At 35.3% G+C, this 16,837-nt stretch overlaps 2 protein-coding genes across 2 annotated transcripts; one reads left to right on the top strand and one right to left on the bottom strand.

The window, feature by feature from the left end:
- Nucleotides 1–4,319: 4,319 nt before the first annotated feature.
- LOC139694056 (heterogeneous nuclear ribonucleoprotein H2-like) lies at nt 4,320–6,548 on the bottom strand. Its single transcript, XM_071592476.1, has 2 exons — nt 5,712–6,548; nt 4,320–5,628 (listed from the first exon to the last, which is right to left on the bottom strand). Exons 1-2 carry the CDS (start codon nt 6,412–6,414, stop codon nt 5,219–5,221), a joined length of 1,113 nt encoding a protein of 370 aa, XP_071448577.1. The 5' UTR covers nt 6,415–6,548; the 3' UTR covers nt 4,320–5,218.
- A 154-nt stretch (nt 6,549–6,702) lies between these two features.
- On the top strand, nt 6,703–16,375 carry shu (inactive peptidyl-prolyl cis-trans isomerase shutdown). The gene is made up of 7 exons (XM_071591751.1): nt 6,703–6,985; nt 7,090–7,324; nt 10,078–10,348; nt 15,509–15,698; nt 15,824–16,024; nt 16,156–16,267; nt 16,325–16,375. Exons 1-7 carry the CDS (start codon nt 6,870–6,872, stop codon nt 16,373–16,375), a joined length of 1,176 nt encoding a protein of 391 aa, XP_071447852.1. The 5' UTR covers nt 6,703–6,869.
- The last annotated feature ends 462 nt before the right edge of the window (nt 16,376–16,837 follow it).

The following is a 16,837-nucleotide window of genomic DNA, read 5'->3' as shown; positions in this document are numbered from 1 at the left end:
TTTACAAGTACCTTTAATGTTAACTACTTTCATAGTACTCCATTTTCTCTTTCTATAGACCTCTTATTGTGACAAGAGGGAACCAAATGTTAGGTAAAAAGAATTACATAATACTTTTCCAAGATTATTCGGGTCTCCCACCGGGTCCACGTTCGTAGGCAATAATTAAATTACATTCAACATCGAAACGTCGGCAAACCTACGAACGTGGACCCGGTGGGAGACCCGAATAATCTTGGAAAACATTATTCGCCGGGAAAATACCAGATCATTCATTACATAATACTGTTCGCATGGTGGGCACATTTGAAGAGAAACACTGTGGGCAGCACCTCAAGTTCCAAATAAATGGAGATAAGGTTTAGTTTCAACGAATCCATAATAACCATTAAATTAAATGATACGGCGACATAACCAAGGATGTCAAAGATTTTCCATGAATCTTTCCAATGTCACTGATTCCTGTATCTGTAATCCTCTCAGGAATGAACGTTGTGCTTGTGAACCATGTACATACATGTGAGACATCCTTTCTCTAATATGAATTCCATCCTTTTTAAGATTATTGATAACATGATTTCTTAAATTTGATTTATAGCAATTTACCAAGCAACTTATAATTTTCCTAGAATTAAAAGTTTTTTATTTGCTTTCGAATGGTTGAATGTAATTTAATTATTGCCTCCCACAAGGACACACTAAACTAACCCCCCCCCCTTCCCCCGGAGAAACAAAACCTTGAGTTAACTCATCTCTTTCAAAAGGAATTTACACTTTAATCCTCTTCGATCGATGAAATTCCTTCCCTTCAATGAAAAAAATGGCAACACCTATTTGGAATTATTTCTATTTGTATTACATAAATAGCAAATCACTAAATAAAAAAAAAATAATGTAAGACAGCGGTGAGGTAATTCATTCTATAACACTAATTGGAATGTGATAAGAACATCACATGATGCCCAATCAGAATGATTATTCAAAGCTATATTCTAGCATATTTCATGTAAGTTGCCATTCAGTCAAAACAAAAAGTCAAATGTAATGTTAAGCACAGAGAAAAATTAACTCCAGTTAATTTGCATATCCATTAATTTTATTCTCAACTGAAAATATGGATATTAATTCACTTTTCAAATTAAATGAGATTTTTTGATCAACATGCATGAAGCATGTGCTCTACTTTGGACAACATTCACTAATATAAATGATTTGTGTAAATTAAAGTAATCGTGATAAGTAAAATGATATTCCGATGGTGCACATCATATTTAAAAGTCAAACCATAAGTAATTCATTTTGCCAGAGCCTGCAAGGAATATTTGTGAAAATGTTACAATGATAACATGCAGTAAAATAATTCATTCGCCACTCAAATGGAATTTTAGGACTTGTTACAGCACTTGGTGGAATAATTGAACTAGAAAACATGGTAAGCTTTGAAAGGAGTTCACCATAGAATTATTGTAAGGGCATTCTTACGCACAACTCCTGCTTAAAACTTGTATTACAAGGAGTGGACCCATGAGATGTGAACGAGACGAGAAAGTTACATGGAAAGCAGGTATATTAACTAGCCAACAAGCCACCTGACCTATAAAAGTTAGAATTTACAGAGCAAATAAGAACTTGAAAAAAAGATTCCCAGGAACAACTCTCACTTGAAAAAGAATAATTTGAAGAGGAATTAAGATGGGCTCATTTGCTTACCCTGGGCATGGAATGTGCAAAAAACAGTAAAAATTCAATGAATACTGAAAATGTAGACAAAAATTTAATTTTATGCATGACAATCATTCATCCTTCTGTATTGATGGTGGACATGGTCAACCTATGTATTCACACTAAATTCTTTCCAGCTATTAATGACCAAAAGGGTTGTGTACTGTTTGTGACTACAAATATTGTTCTAGTGTAATGAGTGAAGGGCAAAACACTTTATCAATCAAAGGCATATATAAGAAAAAACTCAAAAAGCATTGCTGGTATTGCAAATAGTGTAAGCCAATCCTGTTGAACAAGCAATTAAATTACACATCACTGTAATGAAACCTCAAATGTGTATTTCCTGTGGGTGGTATTAATATTGTTGTAGTTACAATTGTAATTTGGGTTTCATGGTATGGTAATTTATACAGGTAACTGGTGCAAATCACAATGCAAAAGTAATTTCCATGCATCTTATAATAGTGGGTACTACCAGGATGAAATGTATGAGAAGGCTACTAAGTTTCATTTCCTTGAAATGCTATTAAATTTGAATAGTTATTTAAGCAACTTCTACAAAAACTGATTTTATCAGCAACTACACTTTCCAACATTTAAAACAAAATGGAATAAAACATGAAATATTGAGATGGGATAAATCATCAAACAAATCAAATACAGAATGGGATCTTCAAATGGAATAGAACAAGTCTTTCAGAATGAGATCAGCAAATTATCTTTTCAGTCCTAGCTAGTTTAGCCCAAAGTAGATCACTAATAATGATAGAGTAAGACTAAATATTCTGAATTATACATAAATTTACTTCAAAATATAGTTGTCAACAGGTCATAGATGCTTTCCCAAAACTAAACATTTGGATCACCATACATATGAAATATTCTTGTAATTCTCTTTAAATTAAAAAGATGGGTCATTGGACTTATAGAATGCCATGCAATCCTGACCTACATGGAAAATTCCTATTTCCGCTAAATACCTTCAAAATATACAATTACAGAACTAGTCTCATAGAAGCAGTCAGATGCTAACATGCATCTTGTAAACTACCTTATCAGGATTAATGCCATAAAACAATAGTCATAATTACTTTTCAAAATTATATTTAGACTCATGAGACCAGATAATTTGACAATGAGCCGACTTGTGAAGATAGTCACATATAAACTCTTGTCTTACGGTGGAGGAATAACACAAACTGACTAATCCTGTCAAAAAAACCCTTAACAATTTGGAGTTGTAAAAACTGAATGAAAAGTGTCAATTATTTATGCAGCAACTGGTTCCCAATTAAGTTAAAGAAGGACAGCAAAATAAAGAAAGCATGGCAAATACTCTTTTTTGCAACGCAGCAACAGAGGGGGCCATTGATCAAAGGGGTACTCCTCCAATTATGGAGGAATACCATTATCCCCATTCATCATCTTTCACCTGGATGTGTCTGCATTTAACCCCCACATTAAAATGGAACTAAATTACAACAAATTATGATTTTCAACCTTTGTTAACACAACGCTGGTATTCATTAATTGGAATAGCTGAACATCACTGTGATAAGCTTCAAATGGGCCATGCAGAAAATTAGATTTTCATTTCAAAATGCATCATCATGCTTGTTAGCATTCAGATTTGTTTAATGTAACATGATTTGCATAAAACTATATAATTTCTCGGACAACACATAATTCTATCTAACATGCCATTCCAAGATTTGCATCACCAGGTCTTTTCCTTTATTTCAACGACTCATTTTCTTTGACACATATTGCAGAAATACCTCGACATTTTTGGTCAATTGCAAATTAATACAAAAACAGAGTATGACGAAGTAAATCTCCTAAGGGTTGTGATATGGTAAGTACGTAGGGATTAAAAAGCTGACTGGAACACCTCTTTGCTGCCTTAGTCAACATCACAAATACTAATAATCCACTTCTAATGAAAACACACTACCATTCAATTAAATACTGCATCACTAACATGATTTGTATCAGTCAAACTTTCATGGCATGCAAAATCCATGATGCAACTGAAAGTAACACCAGCAAAACTCAAAAATGAAAAATACAGTAAGTTCCGATTTACTCATGATCAAATTCTTTATGCAGAATCAATGAAATACACGTAAAGCAGGAGCAGAAGAGTAGCAATATTTAAATTTTCGCTACAGAAACAGTTAAATGTGATATTTTTTCTAAATTAACAAGACTCCTCCATGTACATTTTAGGAGATGAAGCTTTTACTGCTTTTATCAGAAACTCGTACTCAAGGTAAATTGAGCACTTACTGTAATTTAAGAAAAGTCACTTACCCAGGAGTTTTCCTTATCACATGCTTCACCAATTAGAAAGGCAACAAAAATCAGGATACTCCTCTCCTCTGGCTGAAATATCTACACAGCAGCATAAATCTTAAATAATTATTAAGGGCCAGGTACTTGTAAGTTCTTTTAGGAATTCAATGACACACAGAGTTTCCTAAACCACTTGTAGTTTACCATCAATCCACATTTTCAATACTATCCTTTCAAATTACTTTAGTGACTTTCTTCTTCTAGACACTACCCCCAAGAATGTTTCACAAATTATACCTGCAACATCATATTTTTTTCACCCATGATGTACTTACGATAACAAAAATTCAATTTTTGTAAAAAAATGACAATTCCTGGCACTATGGAATTAACTTATATGTAATCCCAAAAGGATTTATTGACATATTAAATTATTTTTACATAAAAATAATATTTCAAGATACAAATAAGAAAATGGGAAAGGCTCATCCTTTGTGTACTTATCAGTGAACTGTGACAAGTGTTCAATGCGTCAATATCTTGTTATCCAAGTGTTTTAGTTTAATTAAGTTGACTAACATTAAAACCATTTAACAACCATTCTTGCCAACCCATAATACAGATATATTTAGCAAACAAAATATGAAATGGACAGCCCCCACATATTAAGGCTTCAACATTTAGGCCATAGTTAACACCAGGCAAACTGAGTAAACCAACCGAGGACTGCACCCAAAACCCAAATGTTCCCCACATTAAGAACATGGGCTAGATGAGACCCTCAAAATCCTTGTATGTACAATCTCATACTTTGTCAGATTATATTCCACCATCACTAAATAACATAGTACATGAATTAATTGGTTAAAACAAGAAATAATAAAATCCTGAAATTGTAGGAAATATTTAATAAATCATTATTAAACTAAATTGACAATGACAGGGTATTCGAGGAGGAAAAAAATGCCTTTTCACTTAATCCTACATTACATTCCCTCCCACAACTAGTGATTCAAATTAGCACAAGTCACATAACATCCACTCACTTATACATGCACCACTTAAACTACTTCTTGACATTTACCTTTAGATTTTTATGGTAATTGAAAATTCGAAATTAAGTTAAATTTGAACATCAATTCGCTCAATAGAAAAGTCATTATATGGCTATGAGAATGCATTGCTCACCTTCGCAAACTCATTTTCTATGGCCATAGCCATTGCTAGAATTGGAATTCAGGAACAGTTCAATATATCTATGCTGCATATGACCTTTATCTTTACACATAGCCTTAACGGCCTCCTCATGAGTGGCAAAATCTACATCTGCCTCTCCAGATGCCCGTCCACTGCTGTCATAAATGAGACGGATGTTAAGGGGGTTTATGGGTCTGAAAAAATCTGCAATTTCGCTCTCTGTGGCTCTGAATGGGAGGCCCCTCATGTGGATTGTGTGACCCCCATCGCCCTGCCAGGCGCCCCCTCCTCCACCGACCCGTCCCGAGCCAAACCCAGGTTTCATGCCTCCGCCTCCCCCACGACCACGAAGACCGCCTCCCCATGAGTTCTCCCCGTAGCCCCAGCCACCATCCTCATAGTCTCCATAACCTATGTACACATGAGATGTATTTTTTTTTAATTCAGGCCAAAGAAAAATTAGCGTTGCTGGTAAAATACACTTCTACTACTACCTTTGAAACTTCGTGATCCACGTCCCATGCCGAACCGGTTCATCCCCCCGAAGCGATCGTTACGATCGTAAGGTGTTGGCCTCTGGGAGAAGCCCATGGGTCGCATCTTGGGACCCATTGCTTCCCGTACCTCTGACAAGCTGCTCCGAAATATCTCGATGTACCTGTAGCCTATTTTCTCCTTGTGCTTCTGAAGGGCTCGATCTGCGACTTCTTTGTTGAGAAATTGTACATAGGCTTCCCCAGTGATCCTACCCTGGTAATCGGTCATTAATGATATGCCGTTTGGAATAATTTCCAAACCTGTGAAAAACTGAGCTATTTCCTCCTTCGTGCAACCGAAAGGCAATCCCCGCAACCTTACACATCCATCATCCATTACACTTTGGACGTTTTGCCCGCTTCTCTTAATAACCCATTCCATCTCAGACTTCTTAGCTCTGAAGACCTCTATGTATCTATGACCAATATGCTCTTTATCCTTCTTCAAACCTTTCTCCAGATCCTCGTCACTCTCAACTTCGACGTAGGCTTCGCCACTTGGTCTTCCTTCACGAGACATTATCATGTGAACCCCGAGTCTGCCATCCTTCACATGGCAGTCGTCAAAAAATTTCAAAACTTCTTCAGGTGTTGTAGACCAAGGCAATCCCCTAACTTTCAAAACGTAGGTCTCCTCATCATTGTCTCCCGATGCAGACATGTTTGAAATGAATACCGCGACCTTCTCTGGTATAATATATCCACCAATATCTAACTAACCGGTAAATTGACCGACTACCTATAGCGTCGATTATGAAAATGGACGCGTATCCAACGTTTTATTACCCAGAATTCCTAGTGTTGCCCCTGGTTCCAAGCCGTTCCAAGCTCAAAACCAGCGGAAGCGATCGAAAGCGTTCGATATTCCAACGATCGATGGATGTTTGAGAGCGTAGAGTATGTTGAGCACGTTAGATTTCAGACGTTCAGTGTACGCTGAATTGTTTTAAGCGCAACTTTTCGAAAGGGAATTGGTTGGAAATAGTGGCAAAGTAACTTTGTTCTAATCTTAGTGGAGAAACGCGACCATAGGTTAATATCTATTTATCAAATATACTTATTTCTTGGAATTTATTACATACTGTCTGAGGAAAACTTTCTAAATAAGCGTGAATAATGGAGGGTCCATCAATAGTTATGGGTAAAAGCCAACTCTTAACCAATGACGATGAGGGCAGTGATGATGAATGTGTCGACACTGTCACAGATTTAGTTGATGGAATAAATTTGAGGTATTTCAGTATATTTGAATGTGCACGTAAATTGCGTATTTCATCATTTGGAATGAAATGTCAACATGATGTTGCTAAGGAAAGTTGTTTTTCTTTCGTTATAGTGAGCTGAGTAATGGCACGACGTTTCAAATCAAACAAGATACTAGATCATTATTTAATGATGATGTAAGCTCTTATTTCGGAAATGAAGAAATTTTAAAACATATTCGACCCGAATGTCAATATGATAACTCAGACGAGGAAGACGAAGGACCATGCGTACCTGGTGACACACCATTTGAAAAATATGCGGCAAAAATGAAGGATGTTATTAGCGATGGTGGTGTGAAGAAAAAGGTAACTCAGAGATCGTCAGCTCGAACTAGGCTCCATGTCTGATTATCTTTAATATTTATATCCGTGAAATGAATTTTAAAATTTGTCTTAATTAAGTCGGTGTCAATTTAGGATCCAGATGTGGCGTTTTTGGTAACAATTTCTCTTCACTCCACTCTAATTTTTCGTTGTAAAATGGCTGTTTTTTCATCTTCAATAACAAAATCTGGTGGGAAAAATAATATCTTTTAGGTCACTACAACTGTCAACCACTATTATTGGAAGACGAAGCATTCCATTAGGCCCTTATTTCAGTAAATGTAATAATAATGTGCATGAATAATTTAATAGTTACATATTTATTTAATTATAATGTTAGAACTTTCAACTGTCAGTAATCACTGGAGTAGGGTACTAAGCACTTAAAGGAGTTCCAAAATATCTCCAACAATTGAAGATTTTAACTTCTGATTGCACCACTTCAAATGGAAGTCCCAGAAATACAAATTATATAGAATTTTCCAGCTAAACACAAGCAGAATGGCTGTAATCAGTCTATTTACTAAGAAATATCCTGCACCTGGATCTAAAACTAATAACAATTAAAAAAATTAAATATCCTGCACGTGGATCCAAAACTGATAACAAATTTTAAAAAACTTATAAATACCATATTCAGTTTTTTGTCTTAAAATCTACGTGTTCGCAGAAAAAGGAAGCCGAAATATTATGACATTTTTCGTTTTAATTAGTCAAATATGTTGTGTGTGTCTGAATGCCTTTTATTCTATCTTCAATTAATTTACTAGTAATGATGTATAAAATTTTTCTGTAACTATGTTAAAATTTTTTTCTGCCAGTCATTTGCTGACATATATTATTTATCGGGGATATGTAGAGTGAGTGAAATGAATCTTCACATCAAAGATAATCTTCTGAAGAAATTTTGGAGTACCAACTCTTTAGATTTAATAATTGATGAAAGCTTAAAACTGGAATGATCATATTAGGCACTTATGCAGTAAACTTTCCAGAATTTGCTGTCCCCTAAGGAACTTAGCAAAGGTTGGTGGTCAAGCAGTTTTAAAAACATCCTACTTGGGTGATTTCCAATCTCGACTGTGTTATGGAATTATCTTTTTGGGCTCTGTTATGTTAATGAGTCATTCATCAAGCAAAAAAAGTTATTAGATACATGGCCAAAATTCCAAAAAGAGAATCATGTACACCTCATTTTATAAATCTTGAAATCTCACCTGTAACATGTTTGTACATGTATCATGCATGTGTGTATGTTTAAAAAAACATGTCTATTTAAAAAAATGAGAGTATCTATTGTTATACCTCAAGGCCAAGACAGAAGGTACTTGTAACACAGCATTCTGCTTCTCTGTTTCAAAAGGGGCAAATTTATGCTGGCATTAAAATTTATAACCACTTAACGGTAGGCATAAAAGATAGCAATTCATATCAAATGTTTCAATCTAGGTTAAAAGCTATCATGTGCATTATGGACTGAATATTTTAAGATATTATTTTTTATTGGGTATAGTTTTCTCAACAAATTCAAATTCCAGATTTTATTTCTAGGGGCAAATGAAAGCCCCCATTATTCAAGGGGAAGGAAGAATCATGCAGTTAGATGAGGTCAAGGGTTTATTGAGTAGTGATTTATACTCCATTAAAGATCCTTTTATTTGCACAGAGGAAGGAAAAGTTAAGTTGTGGGTGGTGGGTTCATGGAACGTGTGTGCCAAAGTGACATTCAAGAATTGCTACTTATGTTACGTAATGTGGCTCACAATTTTTCTCAAACTGCAGCAAGCATCTTCAAGGCCAAAGTGATTGCAACCAATATTAAATTAATGACTTATGCTAGCGTTTCCTCGTCATTGTTGGCTTGGTGACTATTTATGTTGCTTATGTTCATGTATTCATTTTGATGTGCCAGAGGCTTTCATAGCATCATTGAATCACTTCTTTCAATCCTGAAGAATGTTTCAAAAGAGGAGCAAATGAGCAGTGTCATTTCAGTGTTGTGGCCCCTCCATCATCCTCATCTATTCACATAATTCCTTTGGAAATTGGTTGGCAAATCATTAGTATTTGTAATTCTATTTTGTGTGGTATTTCTAAAATTGTGATCTACCATGGCTGATATTCAGATGCCTAAGCATTTTTCTCCTGACAAAATTGTAGTCTGATCTGGGAGAATTATCTGTTGAGAGCTAATGGATCAGGAGATCTAAAGACTACTTCTATTTCATGTTAGATGGCCAAGGTTCACTTTGTTTTCCTTTCTGAATGTGGAGGACCATGGCACCAATGTATATACTCCTCAATACTGACTTGAAGAGATTTCATCAATAGGCCTGGGTATTGTGTTGCCTAACTTCATCACAAAGTTGAATTTTGTAATAACATGGTACTTCTGTATTATCCTGGCAATCATTTAGAATGCTAATGAGATGAAAGGGATGACAATACATACTTTGAGGTCCAGTATTTTGAATTTGTCTGCCTTTTCATTCTTTTTTATGGGTATATCATATCTCATATAACCATTTAAACACATTTGTGTATTTTTATGTTGAATCATAACCCTTTGGAATGGTCAGTTAAGTTATGGGTTGGGTCTTGGAGATTCTGTTTCATATTTTGTGACTTTTGACCTGGCAATGTGATGTCCTCATTTTCCCTTTATCTACCTCTGAAAATTTTTAAGGTGATTGTATATTATAACTAAATGTCATATATTAAATATATATTTCCAGATAGTTCAGCCAGGTGAAAAAAATGGTCCTAAGGTTCCCGAGGGGGCACTTGTCACTCTGCATTATAATGCTTATAATGAGTTTATAGAGGAGCCTTATGATTCAACATATATGCGCACAGGGCCACAGAAATTCAGGCTTGGAAATGGGTCTTTGCTGCCAGGTCTTGAAATAGCTGTCAGATCTATGTGTCGAAATGAGCGTTCTTGGTTCCTCATTCAACCGCATTTGGCATATGGGAAACTTGGTTGCCCTCCTCGCATTCTTCCAGGTGAGTTCTTCGATCATATACTGTTTCAATCGCAAATTTGAATGAACAAGATAAGAGTTTTGTGTTGCTCAATGTGTTAGCTGTTCATTTGATAGAGGATTATGTCAAAATGATACAAAAATTTTCCAATCGCCATTTGAAGCAGTCCAGGATCTGATCAAAGATAGCAAAGAATAATGGAGACTAATATTTCTGCATTAAAGAAGTATAGCTTGCTCAAAGAGCCCAAACTTTGATGATCTTCACATTTAAGTTTTTCTCGTGAAAAAATTCATTTGATTTTAGCAAAGAATTCCTGTTTAATTCATATAAATGGTGGAACTCCAGTATATATTTTAAAATATATTATCAAGTTCTGTCCACTAAGTAGAACTAACCTGATTTTCAATCATATGTACAAATGACATAGGTATGAAACTATTTGTTGACAGCATATTAGGAATTCACAATGTAATGTTGTCTCTTAAAAAGTTTTCTCTTCTAACATGAAAGCAGGTGATATTGATCCTTTTCATGAAAATGCTTTCTCTTAGCGAGATGCTGGATGTCGTATATCTGCATAATAGGTTTGGACAATTTTAATTCAATACCATGTGGGTTTCTAAGACCATTTCCCCAGAACATTTTTGAACCCTTTCTGTTACATTATTGAATTTAACAATGCTGAAAGATTAAGGTTCAGTGACTATAGACCCTATTAAATGTTGTTTACATTTAATAAAAATGACTACTAATGTTTAACTAGCATTGATAGAGAACATTGATTAGATGATTGATTCCATTACTATGGTTGAGTCAGTCTCAGATTTCAGGTTACAACGTTGAGGATGCTGTTACCTTTTTCCATCAATAGATATTGGCACTTTGTTCTCTCTCTGAGATAATATTTGTAAAATATCATTGATATTCCATAACCGAAGTATGTGCCAATAAATAGTAAGATGAGTGGGAGGAGTCAAGGAATACTACTGTGCTCAGTCAGGATCTGTTTGAGAATGCTTGGTAATGATGATGATAACACCTACAATACATTTTTTTTGCAAATGGTGCAATATTTCCTGTTTCATTTTTCTTCTCAGGGTGGCCATGGTATATATGTTGCAATATAGTTCTACTAAATGAGTATTTCAAACATTATTGATGATTAGTTCAATAGTTTCAGCCTCAACTTTGTGGAAGTTCATTTTAATAAATGAAAAAGAAACACTTTGTTCCAATCCACCACTTTATTACAGGTACGACTAGTTTCGACGCTACGGCGTCATCCTCAGGTACAAAGTTTAAAGTCACAATCATTGTATATATACCCTCTTCTGGAAAGGGTGGGGGAGTTGTGGGAAGAGGGGGCGGGGAGGGGAGTACAGGGGTAGGTACGAAAGAATGTGGGAGAGGGTAGGAAACACCAGGAAAAGCGTTAGTGAGTGGGGGGGATTGGAAAGTGGGTTAAGAAAGGGGAAAATTTCATTGGTCGGTATAATTTGAGTCAATGGCTAATGGGGATAAAGTTACGGGTTAGGAGTCAATGGGAGTTAGGGGGAAGGGGTTAGAGGTTCTGTTTTTCTGTTATTGCTAGGGAGGCTTCCAGGAGAGGTGATACGTTTTCAAACAGAATGTCATTGAGTAAAGGATGTTTCTTCATTGTTCTCCGGATCTCTAACTCTTCCTTCTTGTCCATCCTCCTCCCTTTTTCTTCACGATGTAGAATTTTGGGGATGAAATCACTGGTGTGATTTTCCTCCCACAGGTGTTTGGCAAAGTGGGATTGGGCTAGGTTACACTTCTTGTAGCACCTCTTGTGTTCCTCCGCTCTTGTCCGCACCGCTCGACCACTCTGTCCGATGTACCTCGCACTGCAATCCCCGCAAACCATTTCATATATCCCACTATTTTCCAGTGGCTCAGCTTTATCTTTAGTTTTATTTATGAACATTTTTAGATTTTGTTTGTTATAGAAAGCAATTCTGAATTTGTCTTTCGGGAACAATTTGCTAATTTTTTCGGACGGGACACCATAATAGGGCAATTTTACCCACTTAAGTTTTCCCTTAATAGTTATCCCTGAATTGTAAAGTAGCCGTTGGGCTCTTATGGAGCGTTTCTTGCCGAGCATTTTGTCCACCATTTTTTCACTGTAGCCATTTGTAGTTGCTATAGATTTGATTGTCACCAATTCCTCGTTAAATTTTCCTATCGAGAGGGGAATATTAAGTAGTCTATTCAGTAGGAAGTGAAATGTGGATAACTTTTGGGATATATGATGGCGGGAGTCAGCAGGAATTACATGGTCTGTAGTGGTGGTTATTATTGCTATTCTTGTTTGTTTACAAGTACCTCTATTTTGCTTTTTCAATATACTTATTTCTACCCTGCCTTAATTCCTCAATATTATTAGTGCCACATGTTAAAGTAATTGTGAAATTTAATGCGAGGTTATAGTTCACATCTTCTCAACAATTATAGGAATATTCAATGGTGATATCTTAAACTTACCACTATACCCTTTACACACAAAAATTGAATTTTCCCGGATCCTGACAACATTACAGCAATAGTTTTCTGGTTGTTATTTCTGTAACAACATGTAACTACTGCCATTATTTTCTTGTTCAGTCCAAATAGCTTGATTTTGTTTAGTGGTTCTCTTCTAACAATCCTGTTGGATGTTTGTGACAGATTGAAACATCCTTGCTTTGCAGTCTTTGAAATGAGTCAGTTACACTGGATACATAAGTTTTATGCATCAAAAAATGACTATTAACTTCACCACTTAATATTTCAGAACTAAAATTTGAAGTTGTTTTGTTACGTGCACAAACACAAAGTTTCTCCAGATGAGTGAAAGTAAACTTATTACCTATTTATCCGAGGATATATATTATATGATACATATTGAAATGAGTGATATGTGTCAAACGGAGTATAATCAAGTATTTTAACATTTTCACTGTTATGAATATTTCAATGGCCATAATCTTTAGCACTGCCATGCATTTCACACATGGAATAGGGTAAATATTTGACTTTGGCTGGTTTTCTTTTCTCAGATCTTTTGGTAGGAGCAAAATCAGGATGGTTAAAACACCTCATCATTTACCAATTTGTGCATACAAAAGAATTGAGGAAAATACCTCGATTTCCTCTGGAAAGAATGTTTCAAAAGTAGTTTTTCCTTTCAAAATTTGCATAATTAGCATTGCATACAATTATTTTATTTGTGTGTATTAAATCTCTATTAATCATTTTCATATAGAACAGTGGTAACCATGTGATAAATGGCTTAAAAGTGTAGTAAAGAGAAGCCCACTCCAAGTATGATTTCTTTTACCTTATAAAAATTTATTTATGCCAAGCGGGGCATTAGAAAAAAATTAATTTATATTTTCTGTAGTTCTGTGACAGTATTATTACCAAAGAAGGTATCAATATTTTAATTGCTGCCTCACATAAAGCTTTTCACCTTAAAAATGACTGATGTGTGTTAAGCTATGTTTGACTTACATTTCTGAAAGATAAATAAGATTCTCATGGATTAAAAAATTCATACAAATTTATAACTCTTTGGAGAAAAATATTTTAGAGGCACCAGTGAAGCTTCCACATGTCATGGAAATGAGATGTCAGCTGCTGTGGCATCCTGGAAGGAATCACCAATTTGATTGCAAGACAAATGAATGCTAAATTGCAGGATGTTACTTTGATCCCTTTGCCTGACAGCATACGAGGCTATTCAAGTGATAACATAAAAATTCAGCAGCATGGGATACTGCTCTAGCTGCAGTAAAATATTACTGCAGCTACATATGTACTTTGTGAGCTCTGTATGCTTCTTGGGTCCAGAATTTGACTTGGTTGTCAGTCCAAGTCAACATCTGTAGTCAAGCGTATGTTGACTTGGACTGACCACAGTTTTGCCAAAATTCCAGCTTTTATCTTCAGCTCAAACGTAGAATGATGCAATTTTCGCTATCTTTTTAGGCCATCTCTTTCCATCACTGCCTTCTCACTGGCTGGTCACCGGATGACTCTTTTCCACACACTTATGTTGTGTATAGCTGCCTTCTTGGTTGAAGTTTTCCTTGTTTTTACCATTCCAATTGCCTCTCTTATCAATCTAGGATGGTATCACCTCTCTTTGGCTATTAAACTGCAGTTCGTCAAATTTAATGTCATGCGCTGGATTGCTTGACTCATGTTTGGAGATGGCTGCTAAGCTGAGCTGTTTCTTCTCCATAGCTCTCTGGTCTTCTTTCATGTGAACACTTAGGTGGTAGGAAAGACTCCATAGTTTCACACTCGCCCCAAAATAAGGACGACTATACTATCTATCTATCATTGATATGCAGGTTTCACGTATATAGGATGTCAGTCAGTGGTCCTTTTCCTTCTTCATGGAGAAATTTATGGCCTCAAATGGGGAAATCAGATGTTGAAGAAATTTCTCCTTTTCGTAATAGCTATGGAGGTGGATAGTGAAGGTGTTAGCAATGTATCTTAGCCAAAGAGATGGTTTCTTTTCATACAAGTTCAGCACCATTTTCTCAAATTTCTTAGCATAGAGATTCACCACCACTGCCAAGAGTGGAGAACCCATTGCCGACCCTTCTGTCTGCTCGTGATAATTCCCATTACAAAAGAAAAAGGAGCTATGAAGATAAGTACTCCATGATTTCAGGGAGGTCTTTTGGGATCCCAGAGGAAGTAAATTCTCCAGTGATGTCCACTGATTCCTGACTCATAACATTGATGAAGAGAGATATGATGTCAAAGCTTACCAGGCTGTCGTTTTTGCTTATGTTCTTTAGGGTATCGATAAGCATCAAAGTCTTGTCTCAAATATAGTCCTCTGTATTAGGCTCCCTGTTTCCTTCGGAATCTTTTTTCACTCATTTAGTGTAGAATATAGGTTTCTTTTGCTGTTACTTCATGGCATTCATGGCCTGGTCCTCCAAATGGAATATTCATCAAGCCTGATAGATCTCACTTTATTTATCAGGCATTGGGGCTATGTTCAACCTTTTCAAATTACACTGGTGAATGTCTTAGTTGAGATTTTTTTACTCTAATGTAATCATGGTGTTCATTGGAATTCAAAATAATTTAAATTTCCCGAATAAGAGATAATTTTAAAAATGTATTAATTGTTCTTTTTGTTAATTTCAGATGCCACTGTGCTTTTTGATGTCCATTTGTTGGACTGCATTGACAGTGGTGGAGCTGCAAATTTTGATGCTTTGACCCCTGAGGAACAAAGCAAAGCAGATTTCAGTGCCATATTAAGTGCTGCAAAAGGATTTCACCTTCAAGGGAATGATCTATTTAAAAATAAAGTGCATCCACAGGCTGCTAAAAGGTAATTATTTTCAATTTTCAGAGTGTGGTTTAACAATTATGATGTATACCCATTTACTTACTTCATTATTTCTTAATTTGTTGAATTATGCAGTTGGGCATATTTAAGTAGTTTTTTGACCACAGGTATAGACGTGCTGTACAAATTCTAGAAAACTGCACTACTGTCAAAGATCAAAAAGAGGAAGATGAAATGAATCGCTTACTGCTGAAATTGTATGTCAACCTGGGAGTTACATATAATATTGTGAATGATCCTCCAAAAGCATGCATCTTCACGAAGAAGGCCCTTACTCTTGACCCAAACAGTGTGAAAGCCTTATTTAAGTAAGAAGTGTCTATTTTTTTAAGTCCAAGTTCCTAACGTTTATTTAAGAGCTTGTTAGAAATTTAAAATAAGCAAATAAGGTGTCATTGATAACGCATTAATTATTCTAATTAAATAATTTTTTCCGTAGTCGAGGGAAGGCATGTCTATCCCTGAATGATTTCTCAGAGGCAAGGCATTATCTACTTGCAGCTAAGCGCCTTCAGCCTAAGTGTCCAGAAATAAATAGAGAATTAAAAAGGGTGAGCTTTGAAGAGATTTTTTTATTAATTTTTAAAATTGTTATTACCCTTTTGCAGATAAAATGTAAACAAAGTTCACATTTCTCATACACAATTATTTCAGCTTGAAGATAAGCAGGAAAGCTATGCATGCCATGAGCAGGAAATATGTCAACGAATGTTTGCTGGTGCTGCGAAGGTTAACTCAGATAATAAAAAGGAAAAGGTATGACAAAAATATTCTTGGTGTTAACTTTTGCCTTTTCATGTAATGTCACTCTATATTTATCTAAAATATTATTGTTTGTCCAAAATGATGAGCATCATGCTCATTATGAGAATTTATCATCCTCAAACCATTTTATATTATATATATATATTTTTATATATATATTTATATATATACACACACACACACACACATATATATATATATATATATTTCCATTTTTATATGTATATACATATATATTTTCATATATATATATATATATATATATATATATATATATATACACTAGCTGAATACCCGACTTTGCACGGGTTAGGGAGAAAAAATAATATAAATATACTACATAAATAAAAACAACA

Source organism: Hetaerina americana, unplaced genomic scaffold, assembly GCF_022747635.1.
Source record: "Hetaerina americana unplaced genomic scaffold, ioHetAmer1.1.p SCAF_5, whole genome shotgun sequence".
In the NCBI taxonomy this organism is placed as follows: Eukaryota; Metazoa; Arthropoda; class Insecta; order Odonata; family Calopterygidae; genus Hetaerina; species Hetaerina americana.
This window is presented reverse-complemented; position numbering and strand designations above follow the sequence as displayed.